Genomic DNA, 24,096 nt, shown 5'->3' with positions numbered 1-24,096 from the left:
CTTTCTTATTCTCATTTAAAATGTCGAGCTTTTAATAAATAATTATCCAAATCTTACACCCAAGTTTTAATCTGATGTAAAATGTATAGAAGTCCATTACTGTATATAGTAACTATTAAGTCTAATATACCCTAGTAAGCTATAGTACTTTTTCCTTTGGGAAGGTACAATCTGTGCAGTCTGCAATTCTGTTGAAGAAAGATGTTGAATCTATTTAATTATTCTTGGAAAATGATTTCTGTGCATTTTTTTTACACTGCATCAAATTAAAGTTAATTACGTCAATTAAGCATCATGAGGTGGAGGGTGCATGGTTCCCTTTTTTTTTTTTTTATTAGATTGATCAGTATTGCTGAACTATGAAATATTTTGGGTGCAGTGTATTTTTTTACATACAGGTAAAACAGAATAGCTTTAGTGGTGTTGGGTTTTTTTTAACTTGAGTATGAACTTATACAAAAAGCAGCAAGATATTAAAAAACTGTTTTTTTGATTAAAACACACACTATATCGGATTCATATCGATATCGGCAGATATCCAATTTTATGATATCGGACATAAAGAAGTGGTATTGTGCCATCTCTAATTATAACCCTGTTAACACTTTAGAATGCATCTTCTCAGAACTACAAGTGGATACCTATAAAATAGTTATAGAGGTCATGGATACCATATGAATTTAGAAAATGTTGTGATATTTCTCAGAAAGAATTCATTCTTGGAGCATCTGTGGTCCTAGTTTTTATTCTCTGATGACTATGAAAGTTAAGCAGTCACTGAGATGTTGGTATTTCTCTCTTAACTAAAATAAAGGGATGAAAAAGGGCTCTGCTGGGCCACTCTGTGTAGAAAGTGTTGTACAAATACCTGCCTGTTTACCATTTTCGCAATGTGATGGTGATTCTCAGAGGAAGATGCTAGTAACAGGCTGAAAGAGGATCCCTACAGAACGAGAGGTATGCGCTGAGAGACTTAACCCCGGTGAATGCCACCAAGCCCTGTGCACCTCTGAACTTCTATTGGCTGCTGTCTGGAGGAGTGGGTGTGATCGTCTATGTCTAGCCTCCCACTTGTCAGTCTAGTTGGACAGGAGGCATGTTCACAAGCTCCTCCTTGCTCATTGCTCCCTTTTACACACAAGTAAACCCAGCTTCTGTTATGGCAAGGGCTGCACGTTGGCATTTACCAAATAGCCGCGGCATGCCACTCTCCCTGACAGCACCTCCCTGCCTTCTCAGGAGACAGACAGGCTGAACTAGCTGAGAGCAGACGGTAGTGGACTATCTGGCAATCACTCCCACAGTTCAGCGGTACAGAGTGGGGGAAACTGCTCAACATGCCACAAGGTAAGCTCAGATATAATATTCATCCCATATTTGCAGGCATTTGAGGACTGTTGGATCAGACAGTTAATCAAAGCCGAGATGCAGAAAGATGACCTTGAATGTCTTCGATCAGGGACTGGCTGATTTAAATTCAGGGTCAGAAAAGCTTTTGACTCTAAATGGATTTAACAAATGGTGTGGAGTGGACTTCTGGGTCAAGTAAGAATACTAAACAGCTCTTCAGGACAACATCTTTGCATTCAAAAGATTAAATGTCGCTTTTATTTTATTACACTTTTACTTATGCAATGAAGACACAAACTCATTGCCCGCATTGCCCATGTTTCTATTTTAACCTTCTTATGTTAGCATATCATTGTTTTTTCCTTGCGTGAGGCTCCAGGCAACTGTTTTATCCAATGTGCTTTGGCTCCACATACCATCCAGTGAGGCTTTGAATGCCACATTGCAACTCATTGCAACCCTGACCCTGGTGCTGTTGGAATGGGAACAGGGCAAGTCCAGCAGTTCAAAAGCACCAAAACAAAACATATGGGAGGGGATATCACAGAACCTGAAAAACTTCTAGGAACACTTTGAGGAGACAGTGAAATATGTTTTAAAGAAACAGGGAAAACAGAGCAATAGGGAGACATAGGATGGGGAGGGGGATTCAGGGGGTTGAGCCCAAACACTTGGCTTTGCTTCCTAAATCAGCTCCAAAGAGAAGATGAGGGTTAGAGTTATGAGTTGGAAAAACCACAGGCTGTACAGCCAAAAAACTAGAGGAGAGGAAGGACTTTTTCCGGGAACACAGCATAGACAGTAAAACATGTGGACACATATATACAGACACAGTAAAGAAGCAAAGAGACACAGGTTATAGGTTCAGTGCACGGAGAAAGCTGTGGTTTGAAGTTATTTAATCTCACTATTAACAGGTAAGGAAACACCTAAATCTTCACAAATATTCATATCCTGGTATGCAGTACAATTGTGTCAAAATGTGTGCAATACAGTGTTGTCGGTGGCAATGTGACTACGAGGTCCCCACTCCTGTAATATTCAGTAACCCAAGAAAACATAAATGCATGGACTGATTCCATAAGTAATAGATGGACTCCATTGCAGCAGCTCAGCAGCTTGTAGGCGGAGCATTGTCTGAACCAGATGCTAACAAGCTAACAGTTGTTATCACCTTGATCATATTGCACTATATTACAAAAAACACAGGACACTTCCTCTGGGGATATAACAATCCACCAAAACGTTGCCTCAATATTTCTGAAGAGAAACAGTAACCATCCTTAGAGAGTCACATGATTAACATGGCTAAAGATGAGCCTGGTGAAATGTTTTGCTATCATCTATGACAACCGCAAATCTTGACCTGTTACTTTCAACAATAAATTAGCTTTTAGTCCAGTTTACTGCTGCTACATAGGGAGGCTGCAGCCATTTGACATCATGAGTGAACACTGAACTTGTGGTTTTGGTAAAGAATGCTGTGGACAGACATGTTGTGATTATGAGGTTTATGCTGATGCAGGGAGAGCCTTAAGGTCTGTATGAGAGAGGACACACTCACCCAGAGGAGGGGAGCAGCTGTTGTGGGCACACAAGGATAAAAAGAAACTGAAGTAAAAGGAAAATAGCTGTGCGAGAAGAATGTGGCGTTCCTCCAGCCGAAAAACAACAAGAGCTGAACATAAAGGAGGCCTTGATTTTTTATTTTATTTTTAAGAAAATTTGAGCCCATTGCAATGCTTGACTTTGGACTGAATTCATTATGTGCGGAGGTAGCAGGACTGCTGTGCACTGCTGTTCGGCTGGGGCCTGTTTGGGGTAAAGCAAATATTTTACATTTCATTTCGTGGGTTTCCTGTGAGGTGGGCCTACTCCTCCAGGCGCAGACAATTAAAACCTATGCCACAGAAATGTGGAGAGAGTTGGGCAGTGGCTCCTGGGAAATGCCTAACCCTAACTTTGCTATATTGTTTCCTCTGTGGTAACCTGGTGAGGAAGAAATGTTCGGGTCTATATTTATGCGTAAAAATGGACGGCTTGCGGGCAACAACAAGCAGTGTGAAGCTCCTTTGTTTGCTCGAAAACTGAAAATAAAGCATCTAAAACTGGCATTCCTATTGCTTAATATTCTACATGCAGTTTTTAAAAGTTTGACATTTTTGGAGATAATTACTTTACTACGGAGCCCGCAAGGGACATGGGAGAAAAAAAAAGTACGATGAACTTTTGTGAGATCTCGCAAAACTAACTAGGGATCTCGCAAAAGTTTTGCGAGATCTCGCAAAAGTCCGTCTTAATTTTTTTTTTCTCCCATGTCCCTTGCGGGGTTCCGTACTTTACAGTTACAAGTCTCATTTAAATGTTCAACTACAGCTAGCCTTGACTGGTAGGTGGGAGGGAAAGAGCTAGCGTGGCTCCAGGTTAAAAAGGTTTTAACTGTACAGTTATGAAAAGGAACGTTTTCACAGGACGGGATAGTATAGAGTCCTGTGAAAACTTTAGTATCCTTGCTCCTTGTAGAATCACCTTTAGCACCAGTAACTTCCAGTTATGACGTTCTGTGTGACTCTAAAATCTCTCACATCACTGGAGAGGTACTGCACAGAATCCTGCATAAATCATTCTTTCTTGCGCCTGTATACCTTGTTTATTGAACGTATACCATATTTAGCTGCTTCCAACCACTGTAATAACCTATTTTAAGTCTCTCCATTTTTTCATGTTTTTCTCCAATATTTCAAATCACAACAACAGCTACCTCTTGGTGTTTTATATTGTCAGGTAAAGACCCTACAATAATAGAAAGAAAACCCCAACAATCAGACAACCCCCCCATGACCAAGCACTTGGCGACAGTGGGAAAGAAAAACTGCCTTTCCCCAGGAAGAAACCTCTAGCAGAACCATCTACCATGACAAGTTGGGAAGAGAGTCCAAGAATAATAATAACTAATGATTAAATGCAGAGTGGTCTATAAACACAGTGCGTGCAAAAGGGTAACTGAAGCTTAAAAAAAAGTGCATCATGGGAAACCCCCAGCAGTCTAGGCCTACTGCAGCGTAACTATGGGGGCATTCAGGGTCACTTGATCCAGCTCTGGCTTTAAGTTAAATACAGCGCTGCTATGTCCGCCTACTCATAAGAAATCAAAAAGTGCATTTTAGCCCCACCAATTTCTTTCTGTGCAGGTACTAAACGCTTATATTTTTCTTAAAGTAAGCCAGACATTTCTTATTGAGAACCTAAAACTTCTTTACTTGTAAAAGAATTTTTTGTTGTCATTGGGTTGAAGTCGAGCCAGCAGCTTATATTTTGAACTGAGTCAACAGAGAGATCGGGATGTCTGCAGTAACAGGTGCTCTGTGCTTCAGCGCTGATTGACAGAGACAATAGCGAAGTCTCTGCTTGCAATCAGCACGCTCTTTTTCTATTATTCATGCTACACTAGCTTTATGGAAATATTTCTTGTGTACCTCTTGATTTTTCTGTATATCTGGAGCACCAGAATGGTCTTCAATTAGCCTTTAAAATGAAGACATATCTGGGTCTCACTGCCTGACATGTGCTTTAGCTTTACGCCCACATGTACGAGCTAAACTTAGACTTGTCAGACGGAGGCCTAAAAGAGTCCTCTCAACATCATGGAAGCCACAAGAAAATAACAGTAAATAATGTAGTTTTAGTATCTAATACAGTGGTTAGACATATGCAAGGGTAACAGAACTGAATATGATGGAAAAAAAGGAATAGTTTATATTATTCTGTTCGTGCAAGAGATTTTGGCTATTAAAGTCGGAGAAACGAAGCTCAAAACAGTTTAAACTTTAGTACCAAACACTGATAGGGGACCTTCCCTGAATGTTGCTTGTCATCTCTCTCTGCACCCTGCACTGTTAATACTCGTCAAGTAATTTCTTTTTTTAAAAATAACACTGCTTTTTTAATTTGTTTCATGTCATCTTTGATTTATCCGTTATTCATGGCACAATACTGAGCAGACTTTATTCTGCAAAATTGCTGTCTGCAATTTGCACATTTCTTTGCCGTTTACTGCCGGCCACCAACGAGTGTGTGAATGATAGAGGTGAAAATTCCCAGCAGGGACATTCGGTGGTGTTTGTCTGTTTACTGCATAGCTGACATTGTTTGGGGCTGTGGCTTGGTGGCCGCCGTGCCTCAAGAGGACAGCAAGCAGCCGCAGAGGCTGGTGGTCAGGAGAGAGGAGGGGAAACGTGGGAGGCGGGAAGAGGTAAAGATTTAAGAGGGGGAGATGCTGAGAGAGGGAGGCGGGGGAGGAGTGATATAAAAGAGGAGAAGGGCACGCCAGTATATTAAAAAGGCAGTAGAGCGTTGCACTGTAAAAATACATCACTTTCCAAGGTGAACGATGAAGTTCTAGATAGTTCGGTGATAGAAAAACAAACTCTCTGAAAGAAAACTGTAGAACTAGTAGGAGGCACAGGGAGAGAAGGAAGGCTGGAAAGTATTGAGTCAGAACAATGACTGTCTGTATTTATGTCTGTAGGAGTTTATTTTGCACTGCTGGCCATAGCTGCTGGGCTAAACAGTCTCAAGCTATTTTCAGCTCTCGTCCTGGATGGCAGGGCTGTAATCAAGTGAAGATCAGGCCTGCCACTGTTGAATAATAGCTGCCTGGTGGACGGAAGAAATGAAGCAGCAAGAGTGTGAGAAAAAATAGAAAACTTTGGGAAGAGAAGAGAATAAGAGAGGGGGAGAGAGAAAAAGTACTTCGGCGTAATTGAATGTTTGTGTTTTGTTATCCACTCACTACATGTGGGTGAATGAATGAGCATATTGTGTGTGGAGCACAAACAAGGATGATTGCTATTCCGTCTGGTCGCAAAACTTGGACTGAGTCTGCCACCAAACGCACCACAAATAAACCTCAAGTCAATGTCAGAGCCAAAATGTTGAAATCTGCAATATGCTCATTACATTATTATATAACCACACAATAATCACTTCGACCACTTGTAAAAATGCAGAAACAGGTTTCTCATATGTTGTTGGCTTAATTTAGTCCTCCTTTTTCTTGTCAGATGCCCGAGGTCCAATCAGATAATGTGTCAACACATTTTTTGGAGAACTAAGGAGAACAAATGATGGCAACACAAAATGGTAGAAAAAGGTTTTTTGCTTCAGAAGTTCACTGAATCTGATATTTATTTGAAATGCATGCTCACTTACTGTTTGTAATTTTTGCAGGGAATTTTGCACCTTGTAAAACAGCACAGAACGGAATCAAGGAGAAGCCCCCATATTCAGTGGAAACCCCTTATGGCTTCCGACTTGACCTGGATTTTCTGAAATATGTAGACGACATAGAGAAAGGGAACACCATCAAAAGGATTCCCATTCAGCGCAGAAGCAAGGAAGTGCGCGCAAGCACTTTACCAAGGCACCTCAATACTTCTGGGTGTGGCTACCGCCCGAGCCCCTGGGGATCTACCGGAGCTCTTGGCCCCAGGTCTCGATTGTCAGACGCCCATCATCATCATGGCTATACTTCCTGGGCATATGATCACAGGCCACCTGTTTCCCCCACAGGGTTTAAATCTTTGGCAGAGATGGAAGCCAGAATCAAGGAGTTTGATGAGCAACCTCTAGGGGAACATATCAGACCCCATCTCCTCCGTGCCTCCAGTCTGCCACTTACGGTTTTACTGAGACAAGGGTCAGAGTCTACAGATGACCACAGCAGCGTCTGGAGTTCAAAGGATCACCTTGGGGGAAGAAACATCTCATATGAAGATGTGTTCCACTCTTCGGACAGCCCTCGGCCACAGGACTGCTCAGGTCTGCTGAGGCGCCTCACTGAAGCCCTCGAACGAGTGGGGGACCTTGAGATGGAAGTGAGGGTCATTCCTGAGCTCAGAGCGCAGATCTGCATCCTCCAGGAGGAAAGAGAAAGACTTCGTCTGGGACTGAGTCCACGTGACCATCCCTCCACAATGAACGGCACCACAGATCCTGGTACATCCTCTCACAATAGCAAAGTATTGAGAGGACTTCAGCATGAAAGTCACAGTATATTTCCTAGAAATTACAGTGTCAGCCAAGATGACTCCAATCCTACGCATGAGTGGAGGACTAGTACAGATCTGGATGAGCTGCTGACAGTGACCTCCCTGCAAGCCAAAGTAGCTGTGTTGGAGCAGAAGCTCCACGAGACTAGCCTGGAGCTCCAGAGAGTGTCAGGGCTGCTGAAGGAGCAGCAAAAGGAAAGCAAAAGGAAAGACGAGAAGATAGAACACCTCATTAAGAATCCTGCGGTGTGGGTCCGTGCAGAGAGGGTGGTGGTAGATCAGGATGGAGATGAGACGGTAGTGAGATCAGAGTATGATAAAGCACCTTGCTTTAGTAGTAAAAGAGCGGTTAATGCAAACGATCAAACAAGGCAGCAACACAAGTCTGCGGTCAGTTCAACATTGTCTGAAAGACGTCCACTGGTTTCTGAAGGTACAGACACAGCTGAGGTGATCCATCACATAAAGAAGATAAAGAGTCTGCTGGAGCAGCAGTGGAAGTGTTTGTGCACAGAGAGTGAATCAGGAAAAGAGGGCAAGCATCTAAAGCACCCAGATCCCAAAGTCAACTCTCTGCAGCAGGAGATGATGGGACTTGTCGACATCCTCATGTCCTGCCACAAACAACATGGAGACAGTGACGGTAAGAAGATTCAGCAGGTAGCTATACAGTTGAAGATAACAGAAGCCACATTTCAGAGTTAATAATAGTAACACTGAAGTCAAAGTGAGCCAGGATCAGTGTTATTGTTTTTGTATAAGAAATCCCACTGGGTTTAATAGGGTCAGCCAAATCTGAAAGTTGGAAGTGAGTCGGCAGAGCTTTGTGTAGTGCAAAGAATAAGAATAATTTTCATCTAATAATTGTTAACAACAACAGCATTTCATTAGCTGTATGAACCTTTGTATCATGTATCATGGAATGAGGTTAGTTTTTTTGTGAACCCAAATGTAGCACACAGGAGATGGAGGTGAGATAAGGCCAGCATTTAATGCTGACTAGTCTAAAGGTTTGCACGGTACAAAAACAGAAAGCAAAGCTAAGGAAAGCAAATTACCAGGAGGCATGAGGAATTATTATTCAGGGAACGATACGGGGAGACTAAGTAAAAAAAACAAAAGGTAATAAGGTAATCAGGGAGGACGAGACAAGGACAAGAACTCAATATAAAGCACAAGCGAGAAAGGAATTGAACAGAGATGATAGACTTAAACATGCAAACTTGACAAAGAGGGGAAGACAAAATAAACCAAAGGCAGAATACTCGAAAATCACCAGAAACTGAAACAAAGAACTAAGACTGAATGTGTCAAACAAGAATAAAGAGAAATGATCAAACTGAGAACCAAAAGAAGGTTAAATAAGAAGAAGAATTCCAAGACCATAACAAAAATTTTAAAACCCAGGACGATGACAAATTGAGTAAGAGGAAGCTGATAAGCGAAAGGTTTGCTTGTAGTCAGTTTTGAAGCTCAAACTGAGTCACCATTTACTTTAAAAGACATTGCATCATAAAACTGAGACAGATGGATTAGAAGGAAACTGCTCTTGGATTTACAGGCAGCATTACAATTAGCTTTAGCAGTGATGAAATGGTTTATGCAAACATAAACAGGCCATTGAATCTAATGAGGAGCATGTAATGCTGACATTTCATCATATCCTTTGTGTTTGTCTTCTGTGTAGCCTCTAAATCCATCCTGCAGACAGAAGGATGTGCCCAGACGTCGAAAAACCTACATTCTGGGGGTGTTAAAGAAGGGTTAGTAAATAACTCCCTGACTTTAGCAACCCTAAATGTTATGATTGTCGGTTATTTGATTTGAGGTTCTGTACAGTCCCGACACAGAAAAACATCATGATTTAAGTCTGAAATATGAGTACCACTCCCTGTTGTCAGTTAAGGGGAGGAAAGAGGCAGCTCCTGTATTGTAAAATGACACAGTGATCATAAACCATATTTCAAAGCCTCACAAGTATGTTTATTTCATTCATCTACAATAAAATAGCCATATAGGAATGTGTTTTCTGGTTCAGCATTACAATTCAAGTAAAATATCTCCTTGACTGTACAAGCAGGAAAGTATTCACAGCCTTTGCTCAATATTTCTTGAAGCACCAACCACTTTGGCAGCAACTACATGCTGAAGTCTTTTTGAGTATGATGCCTCAGGCTTGGCACGCCTATTTTGGGGCAGTTTCTCCCATTCTTCTTTGAACAACCTTTCAAGCTCCATCAGGTTGGAAGGCAACATTGTTCACATCCATTTTCAGATCTCTCCAGCAATATTCAATTAGGTTCAAGTCGGTCACAGACGGGTCCTGATGCCACGCCTTTGTTATGTTGGCTGTGGGCTTAGGGTAGTTGTCCTGTTGGAAGATGAACCTTCGCCCCAGTCCAAGGTCCAGAGCACTCTGAAGCAGGTTATCATCAAGGATGTCTCTGCACAATGCTGCATTTATCTTTCCCTCAACCCTGACCAGTCTCCCAGTTCCTGCTGCTGAAAGGCACCCCCACAGCATGATGCTACCACCACCATGTTTCACTGTAGGGATGGTATTAGCCAGGTCATGAGCGATGCCTGGTTTCCTCCAGACATGACAATTGGCTTTCGGGCCAAAAAGTTTAATGTGTGAACCAGAGAATTTCGTTTCTTGTGGTCTGAGAGCCCTTCAGATGTTTTTTGGTAAACTCCAGGTGGGCTTTCATGTGACTTTTACTGCGGATTGACTTTAGACTGGTTGCTCTACCCAACAGGTCTCATTGGTGGAGTGGTGCGGAAATGGTTGTCCTTCTGGAAGGTTTTCCTCTCTCCACAGAGCAACGCTGGTGCTCTGTGGAGAGTGACAATCAGGTTTTTGGTCAGAGAGGTGACCTTTCTACCCCATTGGCCTCTATGAAGACTCCTGTGGTTTCAAAGGCCACTGTGCTCATTGGGAACTTTAATGGTCCGGAAATGTATCTGGACCCTTCCTTAGATCTTTATATAATTACAATCTTTATGTTCATGTTATATATTTGGTTTTTATTTTTAATAAATGTTAAAAAAATTTAAGCACACTTTTTCACTTTGCCATTATGGAGTATTATGTGTTGAATTTTGACCAATGGACGAGTGAAGTGCTGTGAATACTTTCTGTATGCACTGTATAAGGGTTCTCAGCCTCTGACTCCCCTAAACATACATAAGACATTCAGACTAGTCATTGGTTTGAGATAATTAAGCAAATTCACAAGATTTACTATGTATAAGTTCACCAACCTCTGTCACCGAAATAAAAAAACAAACCAAAAGTGTAGAAGCAGTTGTAACATTTAACATGTACCTCTTTTTTTTTTCTTTCATTTTTCTATAGAAGCAATGAGACTGCCACTAAAAATCAGGCCTGTATGAGCCAAAGTGTCCATGATGATTTGGAGCAGAGGAACAGTAGCACAGTTCCTAGGGAGGTGGCTCCTGCCCAGCTGGATGCAGACACAGAGAAGAGAAGAATGGAAGAAGAGAAGCAAATTGACCCAGGCAGACAGATGAAACTGGAAGGAACAGGTTTTGGGGGGACAGATGGAGGTGATGTATCTCTAGTAGCTAGGGCTACAGAGAAAACGGCCAAGATGAAAACACAGCCCTCAGGAGAACAGATGGAGGGAAACTCTGGCTCGGAAACAACCACCAAAGGCAGGTGAGAGGACCTCAACAAACACCCAATCGGTGTCTGTTTGGAAGATGTAATTGCACTCCGCAGGAAGCTAATTTCATCTGATCATAATATAATATGTTCCTCATGTTTTAAAGTGAACTGTTGCTCTATTATGACCTTCCTTGAGCATACATATACACATTTTTTTCCTCTTCCAGAGAAGCAGTGAATGCAGATTTTATTTCTGCCTGTCATTTCCTTAATAATCACATGGACAACATGGACAACCCCAATGATGACATGGTAAGCAGTCAAGACTAGAGATTAAATTTAAAAAGATATGAAATTTTTCTTTCATTTACTGCGTTAAAAATATGTCTGTGCACTACATAGACACTACTGTGTGATCACACCAGCAGAGACACAAATGAGTTCTCAGAACCCAGCCAAATAAACATCTTGGACGGTTGTCATCCTATCATGCTGACAAAAATCTGTCCACATAGAGACATGCAGTATAAATGCCTGCTGAACAGTTTGCAGTACCAGGTTGGGAACTGAGGTATCTGCAGAACCCTTTACGCCAGAACGAACAGACACTAAACAGAGTTTAATAAGGTTAAAAAAAAATAGGCACAGAGCTGGCAACACCATTTTTTCCTTCTTTGTGGTTCTATTTGTTACTTCATTGCCTTGTTTTGAAGTGGATTGCAATCACCGCGCCCGTGAACTTGCTTCTATTGGGACATGTTGCATTTCAAAAGTTGAATCTTGCTACAATGATGTAAATCATTTGATTGTTGACTATCATTTTGGATTTTTGAGTTTGGCAGCTGAACAATACCAAATTAAGACACGAGGGTAGCTCGGAGGAGTTATCATGCAATGCTAACACCAGCTAGCTAGCATTGCTAACAAGGCTAAACCATAATTCATTGCATTCGTAAACGGACCAGGTTGTTAACATGTTTTGTTTTCTGATCTAGAGTCAGATATTTTAACATAGACATCTAAGGGATTTGTCATGAGCAATGTTCCCTCTAATTTTTCACGTGTCTGAGCGAACACACAAACTCCCTGAGCGACCCCTTGGACCACTGTGAGCAACAGCAGACGTGTGCACTGTGGTCACGCCAGCATCGAATCCATCCAAGTTACAGTGGGGCAAAAAAGTATTTAGTCAGCCACCGATTGTGCAAGTTCCCCCACTTAAAATGATGACAGAGGTCAGTAATTTGCACCAGAGGTACACTTCAACTGTGAGAGACAGAATGTGAAAAAAAATATCCATGAATTCACATGGTAGGATTTGTAAAGAATTTATTCGGAAATTAGGGTGGAAAATAAGTATTTGGTCACCTCAAACAAGGAAAATCTCTGGCTCTCACAGACCTGTAACGTCTTCTGTAAGAAGCTTTTCTGTCCCCCACTCGTTACCTGTATGAATGGCACCTGTTTGGACTCATCATCTGTATAAAAGACACCTGTCCACAGCCTCAAACAGTCAGACTCCAAACTCCGCCATGGCCAAGACCAAAGAGCTTTCGAAGGACACCAGGAAAAGTATTGTAGACCTGCACCAGACTGGGAAGAGTGAATCTACAATAGGCAAGCAGCTTGGTGTGAAAAAATCAACTGTGGGAGCAATCATCAGAAAATGGAAGACATACAAGACCACTGATAATCTCCCTCGATCTGGGGCTCCACGCAAGATCTCATCCCGTGGGGTCAAAATGATCATGAGAACGGTGAGCAAAGATCCCAGAACCACACGGGGGGACCTGGTGAATGACCTGCAGAGAGCTGGGACCAAAGTAACAAAGGTCACCATCAGTAACACACTACAACGGCAGGGAATCAAATCCCGCAGTGCCAGACGTGTTCCGCTGCTGAAGCCAGTGCATGTCCAGGCCCGTCTGAAGTTTGCCAGAGAGCACATGGATGATACAGCAGAGGATTGGGAGAATGTCATGTGGTCAGATGAAGCCAAAGTAGAACTTTTTGGTATAAACTCAACTCGTTGTGTTTGGAGGAAGAAGAATACTGAGTTGCATCCCAAGAACACCATACCTACTGTGAAGCATGGGGGTGGAAACATCATGCTATGGGGCTGTTTTTCTGCCAAGGGGACAGGACGACTGATCCGTGTTAAGGACAGAATGAATGGGGCCATGTATCGTAAGATTTTGAGCCAAAACCTCCTTCCATCAGTGAGAACTTTGAAGATGAAACGAGGCTGGGTCTTCCAACATGACAATGATCCAAAACACACCGCCCGGGCAACAAAGGAGTGGCTCCGTAAGAAGCATTTGAAAGTCCTGGAGTGGCCTAGCCAGTCTCCAGACCTCAACCCCATAGAAAATCTGTGGCGGGAGTTGAAAGTCCGTGTTGCTCGGCGACAGCCCCAAAACATCACTGCTCTCGAGAAGATCTGCATGGAGGAATGGGCCAAAATACCAGCTACTGTGTGTGCAAACCTGGTAAAGACCTATAGTAAACGTTTGACCTCTGTTATTGCCAACAAAGGTTATGTTACAAAGTATTGAGTTGTATTTTTGTTATTGACCAAATACTTATTTTCCACCCTGATTTACGAATAAATTCTTTAAAAATCCTACCATGTGGATTCATGGATTTTTTTTTCACATTCTGTCTCTCACAGTTGAAGTGTACCTCTGGTGCAAATTACTGACCTCTGTCATCATTTTAGGTGGGGGAACTTGCACAATCGGTGGCTGACTAAATACTTTTTTGCCCCACTGTACATGGTTTATTAAAATAATCAAATTACAGCATTTACATTTATGTTAGACTACTTTTAATTAACTGCTTTAGCCCATTTAAAAAAAAATCTTGTTCATGACCTGTCTAGTATGTTAACACTATTGGAAGTAAAAATAACTTGAACTCCAATTTTGAAAACAAAACTTTATTTCTTTTTTTCTTCCTTTTTATATAAAGCTCTAAATTGTTTTATGAGTATGAGTCTGTGGTCTGGGAGAGAGTCCTGTAACTCTCTGTCTGCAAAATACAGTATATAATGACCAATGTTGGGCAATTAATTATATAGTTACTTCTTCAAAAAAGTAAATGAGTTATGCAAACAACAAAGTTTTTTGCAGCTGTTTACCTAAAAATGCAGCCAAGGTGTTTTTTTTTTAAAATAAACATTTCAAACTATTTACAGAACAATCAGGTGTTCTGCATCAAATCTGATGCCACACAAATTATTTGTGCCACTCCAGAAAATAATTTCTGTCCACTATGAGATAAAGGAGAACAACAGCCTGATACCTGCAGGCCTGACAACAGGAGATGTATCACTCCTGTAACACCTGTGACATTCAGCAGTCGCCTCATTGTTCTGACACACACAACAAAACTATTGACTACACTACACACTAACTACACACTAACTAAACAAGATTTGCGCTAAACGTCTCAAATCTCTCACATCTCAAAACATCGCCGTCACTCCAAAACTTCCCCCTTCCTAAACAACTAAATGCCATGCTGCCATATCATTTTTTTGATTGGTCGACATGGTACATTTTTCAACCAATAGGAAAGGGTGGGGTTTTTTGGGTTTTGTTTTTGCTCACAGGCGGAGAGCGCTTTCAAGCGCTTTCCTTATAAAACGCCGTTTTTACCGTTTCTTCCCGCAGCAAATATAAACAATGACAGTATTCAGGAAGAAAACCAAACACTGCAGATATTTTTATCATAACTCTGGTTTTACGTGGCCGATCAACACAATTTAAAAACTGGTATAAAGTCCACACTTTTTTTCCGTCAATTGTTCCGTCTGTCCTGCTCACATCTCCAATGGTTCTACATGTTGTCATTAACGTGGCTTCACTCCACATCAGCCACGCCGCTTTGCTAGCTAAAACACCGGTGTCGGCACATAAGGACGCTGTCATAGCTTGTCGACGACGTTGATTAACCGCGTATGTGCGAATGTGAATCGCATTCTTGGTTGGACTATGGGATAAAGTGGCATCGTTCTAATCCCATACTGGAGCAGCCAGTCACTCACTGACTAACACTGCAAAACAGAATTGTTAAAGTATTGATTTTAATTTCAATTCAGGTTAGATTTTTTTTGTATGCAACGCAGATTTTCTGACCGTGCCAGCAGTGCGCAATTGCGCACACGCGCAGCTTAGAGGGAACATTGGTCATGAGGTGCCATTTAAGGAGCTGCAGTTTGCAGCACTGCTATATTGGCTTTTCCCAGCCCCACAGAGGGGCTTCAAAGAGAGAATGTTTTATATTTTATATTCTACAGGTGGGCAGAAAAGCAACTACTCAGCCACAGAGCAGCATTAACGCTACTGGATATGATGTCTTTATCAGATAAACTTTAAACAATAAAAATGCAAAACTTGTCCTCAGAAAGAGGACATGTGTACCACATATTTCTTTAAAGCAGGACTGCTAAATGTTCTAAACATGTAATATATGTTATTAAATTCATGCTTCACCAGGAATCGTTCTTATTCATATATTTTCCAGAGGAAGGCCCTGGTTGTGTTGTTCCAGCACTGGTTCAGTGCAGCAGCAGAGGAGGCCTCTGAGGCCAGCAGGGTGGCTGCATACCTGAAACACATAAAGAAGGAAACACCCTCCCTGCTGGCCTTTCTAGTCAATCTGGCGGACGACAACGGGAACACAGTGCTTCATTACAGCGTCTCCCACTGCAACTACAGCATTGTCACCCTGATCCTGGATACAGGTAACATATAGGTAACCGTGTTGTCGAAGCTATTGTAATATAACATTTGTTAGTACTAAAAACGTCTGACATCTTCCCTGTGCCACAGGTGTCAGCGATGTGAACGTTCAGAACAATTCTGGCTACACGGCTGTGATGCTGGCCTCGCTGACAGCCCCTGATGGACCCGGCGGAATGGAAGTTGTCCGCAAACTAATGGAGCAGGGCAACATTAACATTCGCTCCAGCAAGGTACCACAAGCAATAAGAACAAATGTAATAGGGATGAGGAGGGGAGGAGGGGGATATCAGTGTGAGATGGCAGCGCAGCTCCCTCCTATAGCACCCTGTGCTGGTTTGTACTATTTTCTAGGCAGTGAACGGAAAGCTATACCTAACCACATCCATTATTAATGAATCACTTGGTAGATTTTACACAAGAAAAAATGATCAGTGACAGAGTTCATACTGAGACTTCTGTATGATGTCTTCTGTGGCTCTGGGAGGAGATTTTCAAATTCAGAGAAAGCAGATGATGTCATCAGGAATATCTTAAACTGGGGTAAAGGGTTTGCACATTCAGCTTTGTTATGAACAGTTTGAAAGACCTGGGTATGCATGTATACCTATCTTTGGAGTTGCTGGCTTGTCCCTATAAAACTGAGGTTAGTAAGACACTGACTACTAAAAGATAAAGAATGAAAGCTGAAGAAGAAAGAGGAGATTTGAACAATTCTTGGTCTGGGCCTCACACTCTCTCCCTCTCCACACAGACGGGCCAAACAGCTCTGCACTTGGCAGTGAGACATGGCCGAGTTGTGATGGTTCGCCTGCTGCTTAGCTGTGGGGCAGACGCTAACATCCAGGACAGCCAGGGAACCACAGCGCTGATGTTCGCATCTGAGAGGGGCCACACGCACATCGCAAGGCTCCTGCTGGAGAGAAGCCAGTGTGATCTCACTCTGACTGACAAGGTAAGACCACATCAAACAAATCATCATGTAACCTGGGAAACAATGCTGGCAAACTCTTTTCTGTGGTCATTTTCAGGGATCACAGTGAACTGGATCATAATGTTGTGATGCAACAATAGTCTGGGCATCATACCCATTAAAATTCAATTTTAGGACACTGAATTCATGTGATGATTCACCTCCATTTGTTAACAAAATGGCACATCTATCTTAGCATTCACATCACTGAATGCAAAGAAAAGCAGCTTAGATGCGTGAAAGCTTGAATGTGTTGACACACACTGTGGATGTGAGTGGACTGACAGTCTGGATGTAGCAGAATAGAGCTTCCCCAGGATTAATCAAGGCTACAGTAAGACAAATCTCCCTGGGCTGAGAGGAGCTAATCCGCTAACAGTACAATATCTGTGCCATGCGGAGCAAGTGGAGGCAGGGAAAGAGCAACGGGGGCAAATCTCTCTTCTGCTTGTGACAGTCTACCTTTAAAGTACACTTAAGAGTGTACTTTAAAGGTAGACTGTGAGAGAATGTCTCACCTAAACCCACACTAATTAGACTGATTAAACTGTGGAAAAATGAATTTATATGGCCTACAGAAACGCCAACAGTTTTGTGCGGTAACACAAATAATGTTAACTTAACAATCAGATGATAACAAAGTCAGGAAATCACCAAATTCTTCAAGGGTTCACCATCTGGGGACCCAGAATCAGTCACATTAATGTTGCACTCTAAGCTGAAATGTTGTTTTTTTCTTTGTTTCCTGTTTGCCAGCGAGGTCAAACTGCGCTTTCCATCGCCATGCAAGGTTCCCACGCCGATACAGCTGCCCTGCTGCAGGCCCATGCTAAAGCTCGAGCTCTGTAGAAGTGGATCTGTTCACATGTCAGATCCTCTCACTGAGTAGCGCTTCAAACGCGGGCTTTTTTTTCTGAAATCTGGACTAGTGACAGCTGGTGCGCTGAATGGGATGATATTACAATGAGGCTGTACTGCATGAGTAAGTGAGGCAGATGATGGTTGCTAGGGCAGCATGCAATGATCTGGTGTTTTTATTTTGTCTTTACCATAGATGTTTAAGATTATCGCTGATCTTTGCACATCCGTGCAGCAGCTTCGCTCTGCAAACTATGCAATGGAAAGAATATTTATTATGTTTGTTGTATCTAAAAATTGGTTTGTAAGAAGATTCTACCTGTATGTTTCCAAGGGGAATTCTCAGCATTTCTAAGCACCATTTCAATAAAATACTTTCAAAATACTGCATGCCAACGAAACAGAAACAAATCCCTGGAGCCGATCGACCAGTTTGTTTATTTCACACGTTGGTAAAAACTACACTGATGTATGCAACGCCTGTTTTTAATAAAATAACAGAAAAGCGATGATATTTCATTGTTTGAAACGAGCAACATGCAGTGGCAAAGTCGCCCAGGAGGTGGCGCAGCTCATCCATTTCAGCATCACCGCCAACATCCAGCCAACTCAAACATAATAAGAATCCCCCCTACAGAAAGCTACAGCGGAGGCGAACCTAAAAACGCTCACGTACAAGGAAGTAGATATAATCTCTTTCAAGTGTGACAGACGGAACATGGTGTGTGAGAGGACAACGTGTGAGATTCACCTGCACTCCAGCTGTATGTCACCTAGGAATGCTCAGTCAGTTGTGAAATCAGATTTGTTTGAATGGCCTTTGTTTCCTCGAGCCCCCTGGGAAACAGCAAGGGGCACTGTGTTGTTTTTTTGTGCACAGAGCTGAGATTATGTTTGTGAGATAAGACAAAAAAGGGATTGCATAGATGGCGAAGGCGTTGGATTTCTGTGTGACAGGGCACGGGTTCTTCATTTCCCCTGAGGATTTCTTCCATTCTAGCTGACTGGCTGTCCTGCTGTAATGACCACGAGCAACTATAAATCGTCAGAAAGCGAGAAAGATGTGGCAGACTGAGATGGAATGGGCATCTTTTCTATTAGTGAAATGTATCCGTATGTAGAAATAACAAAAAAGGAGGCCGGTATGGAAATGCTCTGTCAGAATAAAGTGTTTCAAAGAGATGATAACATGTAACTGTGGATACACACACACATACGCATGTCACATGACTGCATAGGTGCGCGTCCCCCATCCCCCACTCAAAGAAGCGGGTTACAGCAAGTAACAGTGCTCATTTCAGCCTTTGTGCAGGGATAAAAATGTCTGTGACACCTCTTTTTGTCTGCAGGGAACAGTGGACTAATAAAACATACCTATTCCATAACACCCTGAGGGGGTGTGATACAACAATGGAGGGGGGCGTCTGTGCAGTCTGAAAGCATTTGCTGGCTTCAGTTTAATAATGATAATGGACTGGATTTATCTGCTACAGTTTCTCTGTCTGCTGATGAATCACTGAATACAGAGTGATTGTCAGCATGGCTTCATTTGGTACAGTCTGTAGAGTATTTCAGCTAATAAGAACTAATAATGTTATCCAACTTAATGCTGATATTTCTGCAGCTTCCACAGACAACACTTGTGCTCCGTGTGGTTCACATAAAAGGTAAAATGAAAAGCACTTATTAGCAGACACTGTTTGTGGTTTCCCTGCTTGTTAGCTTGTGCTGCTAGTTCGCCAAATATAATGCGGTAGGGCTAAACTTAGCATTTGCATTTGTTTCAGAAATGATTGCAACTCCTCCATGTTTTGCACACTTTCCTACATTATGGATTTAGCTTGGTTGGAACTGCCAAAAAGACTGGACAGTCAAGATCCAGGTTTTTAAAACTTGTGGAGACATGCCAAAAGTACTGACTCAAGGCTTGGAATCCTTTTGTGCTGAGAAACCTCTGATTTTGATTTTAATTACATTTGCAACTTAGTATAATTTGACTTTTAGAAAAATTCCAGTTTTATTTAAAAAATCAAAAGTGTGCAAAATGTGAATGGGGTTTGAATACATGTATGACACATATTGATGTATACAAGGGATAGAACTAGTAGCAGAAGTGCAGCGACAGCATTAGCACTGATTTAGGGTCTTTCTGAGGACTTGATGAAAGCTTAATATAAATACACACCTCTAGCTCTGTTTTTGATCTCAACTAAATCCCAGAAAAAATATCAGAGTCCTCAGGTGCCGCATACTAAGCTAAACTCACGTCTACCATCTGTTTGCAGCATCTGGAAAAGGGTAGCGAGAGACTGAAACAAACAATAAATGTGGATCAGAAAACCAAAATGAGGTAAAAAAAAAAAGTGTTTAATGTTTCTGAGAGTTATACCTCATTCATTTTAATGGAGAGAGACAGAATACTTAAAGTTATGAATTGATTTGCATGTCACTGAGTGAAATAAGTAATTGATCTTCAAGCAAAACGTGACTAAGTACCTGGTGGGGGTAACATGTTTGTTGCAGGTCAACAGGTTTGCACACATCTCAGGAGCGATTTTGGCTAACTCCTGGGCGGGGTGGCTGTAGTTCATGAGCTTAATAGCTCTTTCTTTAGTCACGCCTTTGTTGCCTTGTTGATATGTTTTGGGTTATCGTCATGCTAGAAAGCCCAACCACAAATTATCTTCAGTGTTCTGGCTGAGGGAAGGAAGTTCTCGTTTTCACAGTGCATGGCCCCATCCATTGGCCCCTTAATGCTGTGAAGTCGTCCTGTAACCTTAGCAGAAAAACAGCCCCAAAGCAGAATTTTTCCACTTCTGTGCTTGACTGTGAACATGGTGTTCTTTCAACCATACTCAGTATTTTTATTCCTCCAGACATGGTGGCCAAATTGTGGGACACAGAATTCACACAGGTTGCAGGGGATCAAATACTTATTTCACTCAATGACATGGAAACCAATTACTACTGTTTATGTAAGGTGTTTTTTCTGGATTTTCTTTTTCTCTTAAACCTGCCTTGTCTGTTAGCTTTTGTAATCAAAACACTGTTGTTCCAAACATATTTGCTTTAAGACTCCTCTTGCTAGTGTTTTTATTTTTATTTTCTTTTATTTATTTTTTGAAATATTTGTTTGACATTGTGTCTTTAAAATATTATAAAACTTAGAGACCGCAAACTTCAAATTCACCTGGGGATTAAGTAATCATTTCCACCACTGTAATTGAAATGACTGCTCCCAGCTTCCAGAGATTGCTAGAGAACTGAAGTGCTTGCTAATCTAGCTAAAGCTAAAATGTTCAATCAGAGCTATTTAACTCAATGCATTAAAGATTCAACTGAAAAACCTGTTTTGTAAATGTAGGGCAGTTAATGCAAAATCAATTAAAACTGGCATAATTAAAACTACATCACATGAATTTATACATTAATATATTCTTCAAAGCAGGGACCTACTGGCTTATGGAATAGACTTGTTGTGTCACTTTTTGGATCACATGCATTTGAACTATTGTTGGTATAAAAGCATCACACTGTGCAGCTCTAAAGCAACTCATTTTGCAACTCACCTTGTTTGAAAACTCCTTAATGGTAAAAACGTGTTGCAAAAGGAAATAATAAATACAACAGCACAGGCTGTTTTCAATCATATTTTATATATCAATATATAGAGATATTCAAAAGTAATCCAGTACAGGAAATCAAAAAAGTGGAATCAGTTTGGTCTTAACACAGTTCATCATTGCATGTACAGTAGATGGCTGATCCCTATCTATTTCATGGAAACGCAAGAAGTAAAACAACAACAACAACAACAAAAAAAAAGGCACAAATAAACAAAACTCAATCATCTCATTGACACTGAGGTTGGGAAATGTTGCAAAGATGCGGGTGGTTTGGGGGAAGGGTCTCCACATTTTGTGAGGGTTAACAACAAAAGAAATTTTGCACAGAAAAAAGAGGATGCGAAATGATGCACAGCAAGAAACAACACAAACCACTTTGGTGGATCATTTGGATTTTTTTTACAACCAGGGAATGCAGTGCTCTCCTTTATACAAATAAATTAATATACCTGTCAACACTTTATCTAAAATCTTATGTACAGCTTCTCTTTTACATAAGTATATAATACATTATCAAAAACTTTATGAAAACATATTTACAAACCAATGAATCAAAAAGCACCCTCGCAGCTTTTCCACGGTCACACTCGCTCACACACTCACTAACACACCTGTTTCCACGCACTGTTTTCTTCCATGCAGTACACAATACAGAAGGCATTCTAAGAGGATTGTGCAACAAAGAGCATACAAAACAGTTCAGATATGGCTGTGGGATGAACGTTAGCACACATGCATATTAATGAACACACACACACACATACACACAACTAGACTTTTAAGGTTTGTAAGTGGCGTATATGTGTTAAAGATGTGGGAGGGGGACCAGTATGAAGCATGTTTACTGACACAACAAGTTGGTATCACCCTCATTACATCACCCCCTGACTTTCGGTTTCTTCGGTTACATCACATGACAGGCCTTTCTAGACATGCAGCCACCGGCCGGGCCCTCCCACATGGCGCTATCCAAAACTGTCCACTCAGATATCGGCCATCGCAGAAAGTGGAGACTGTGTGCGTGCGTGCAAGTGTGCGCGTGTGTGTATCTTGCCTGAAACAATGAATGGCTGCATTGTCAGTTGGTGAAAATGCATGCTGTTTGTGTTTACGCTCGGCAAGTGCACACTGTCTCCGTCCTCTGGAGAACAGCGTGAATTTGCTATCACTGCACCCCATGTGTATTTCTGTGCACATTTGTCACAGTCAAAAGCAGGTGATCAAATAAAATTATTAACACTCGAGGAATTTTGTCAACCACATAACGCTGCAGCTGCCTAAAGCGGCCGCCTATTGCTTTTCTCAAACCATTTAACATCTAAACAAGCCACAATAATGAAGACAGAACTTCTGTGTAAAACCCACTCCCCTCTAACTCTCCCTGCTCTAAGAAAACAAGCTGAATACTCTTTGTCTCATTTTTTACTTCGCTCAGTCTGCAAACCTGCTGCTCTTTAACTAAACCTCAGGGGTGTTGAAGGTCAGATAAATACATAACCTCTCAAATCAACTGTGTTCAACTACACCTTGAAATGTTAGACAACTCACCCTGAAAGGCCTTCCTCTGAACCAGAGAGAAAGCACGAAATGTAGTTAGTAACCTTTAAAAATCAATCGCAAAATGGGGAAAAAAATCTTCAAAGAAACCCACACAAATGTTACTTACACAAGACGAGTCCAGCAACAACAATGTGATTGGCTCTAACATGAATCTGTACAGATTGTCCCATCAACGCACAGGCTGTCCCAGTTCCACAGCTCCTCCTTCGCTAATAGCGTTCCCAGGGCACTGCGGGCCCACCGGGAATAACACCAAGCCCAAATTAATACATCAAGGATGACAAAGAGTCTCTCACTAGCCCCTGTCACAAAATATAAGACACACAGCACAAGCCTCACTCAATGCAAAAGAGGAACCACTCTAACTCCATTATTCCAGCTGAGGTCAAAGTCAGAAACACGTTAGCACACATTTATAATTCAGTGATTAATTCTCAGCATTGACTGAAGAAAAATGAGACTCATCTCACAGAAAAAAGGTATGAAACTATTTTTTTAAGAGTCCTGTTTGTCTTACTGGTGGTTTTCAAATGGGAACTGGCATAGGATATGGCTGGGAATGACTGCATGTAACACTTGATGATACGTTGTTCATTCCTTCAGCAAACTCAGTCCAAGTCACCTCAGACCTCACTGTGTGTGCGTGTGCCTTGAGCGGCCATCTTTTCCAGGAGTTGCCTCCTGTTTGCAGGTCACTTTGCAGTGGAGAGCATGGGCTGCTCTGCGTACCAGTGAGTCCCGGGATCTGGCATGCTGCCCCCGAGAGGCAGGGCAATGAACTGCGGGCAGGTGCCCCCTCCCGCCGCCACGACTCCCATGCTGACGCCCTGAGGGTACGGGTGGTGGTGCGCATGGTGTCCCATGGCGTCCGTCCGCCCGATGTGGATCTCGTCCTCCTCGCCCTCGCCGGTGGTTTTGCGGTAGACGGGGTTGTCGAAGTTCATGCTCTTGGTGGAGTTGCGCCGCCAGTTGCGCCACACCAGGTAGACCGCGGTGCAGACCAGGCCGAACACCACTGTGGCAACGATAGGAACTGCATGCGTTTAACACACAGCGGCAGGGACATGGGAAGGGGGGGGCAGCGTTAACGAGGCATAACGAGTCCATGGCATGAAATGACAGGCACAGAGGGGAGCAGAACAGGCATGCGGGGGGACAGAGGGGGCAGGGGGCTGCGGTGCAGAGGTTGTGTGTGGGAGGCTGGGCTAAACGCTGGGTCAAACTTGGGTCATACACCAACCAACATGTTTTCTTTATCAAACTCTAAATCAGCAACACAGAGCACCATTAAGGGCCAAAATGG

General features: G+C 42.2%; 2 protein-coding genes across 3 annotated transcripts in view; one reads left to right on the top strand and one right to left on the bottom strand.

Annotated features, from left to right (window-relative positions):
- Positions 1 to 1,142: 1,142 nt before the first annotated feature.
- On the top strand, positions 1,143 to 19,090 carry LOC146613794 (KN motif and ankyrin repeat domain-containing protein 4-like). 2 transcript variants are annotated; one of them, XM_085377606.1, is made up of 10 exons: positions 1,143 to 1,347; positions 6,414 to 6,492; positions 6,580 to 8,043; positions 9,088 to 9,163; positions 10,759 to 11,082; positions 11,259 to 11,343; positions 15,559 to 15,778; positions 15,867 to 16,009; positions 16,531 to 16,731; positions 17,506 to 19,090. In XM_085377606.1, the coding sequence occupies exons 2-10, from the start codon at positions 6,474 to 6,476 to the stop codon at positions 17,596 to 17,598; spliced, it is 2,625 nt and encodes an 874-aa protein (XP_085233732.1). In that variant the 5' UTR covers positions 1,143 to 1,347; positions 6,414 to 6,473; the 3' UTR covers positions 17,599 to 19,090. The 2 variants fall into 2 exon arrangements, with proteins under 2 accessions (XP_085233732.1, XP_085233731.1); XM_085377605.1 differs by lacking the exon at positions 17,506 to 19,090 and having other exon boundaries at positions 16,531 to 17,267.
- A 4,395-nt stretch (positions 19,091 to 23,485) lies between these two features.
- LOC146613792 (low-density lipoprotein receptor-related protein 8-like) overlaps positions 23,486 to 24,096 on the bottom strand; it is an 83,088-nt gene continuing 82,477 nt past the window's right edge. Inside the window, exon 18 of the mRNA XM_085378889.1 lies at positions 23,486 to 23,826. Coding sequence (XP_085235015.1) covers positions 23,486 to 23,826 — 341 coding nt within the window. The remainder of the gene's footprint in view (positions 23,827 to 24,096) is intronic.

Source organism: Diplotaxodon limnothrissa, linkage group LG18 (assembly GCF_057381915.1).
Source record: "Diplotaxodon limnothrissa isolate DT_005_m linkage group LG18, D_limnothrissa_male_GT1.1, whole genome shotgun sequence".
In the NCBI taxonomy this organism is placed as follows: Eukaryota; Metazoa; Chordata; class Actinopteri; order Cichliformes; family Cichlidae; genus Diplotaxodon; species Diplotaxodon limnothrissa.
Note: the sequence above shows the minus strand (reverse complement) of the source record. Positions and strands in the feature narration are given on the sequence as shown.

Bases quoted from the DNA above. Each gene is read 5' to 3' on its own strand.
- LOC146613794 (XM_085377605.1), top strand. The intron at 9,164-10,758 runs GTTAGTAAATAA...ATTTTTCTATAG, and splicing joins TCTGGGGGTGTTAAAGAAGG to AAGCAATGAGACTGCCACTA. The intron at 11,344-15,558 runs GTAAGCAGTCAA...TATATTTTCCAG, and splicing joins ACAACCCCAATGATGACATG to AGGAAGGCCCTGGTTGTGTT.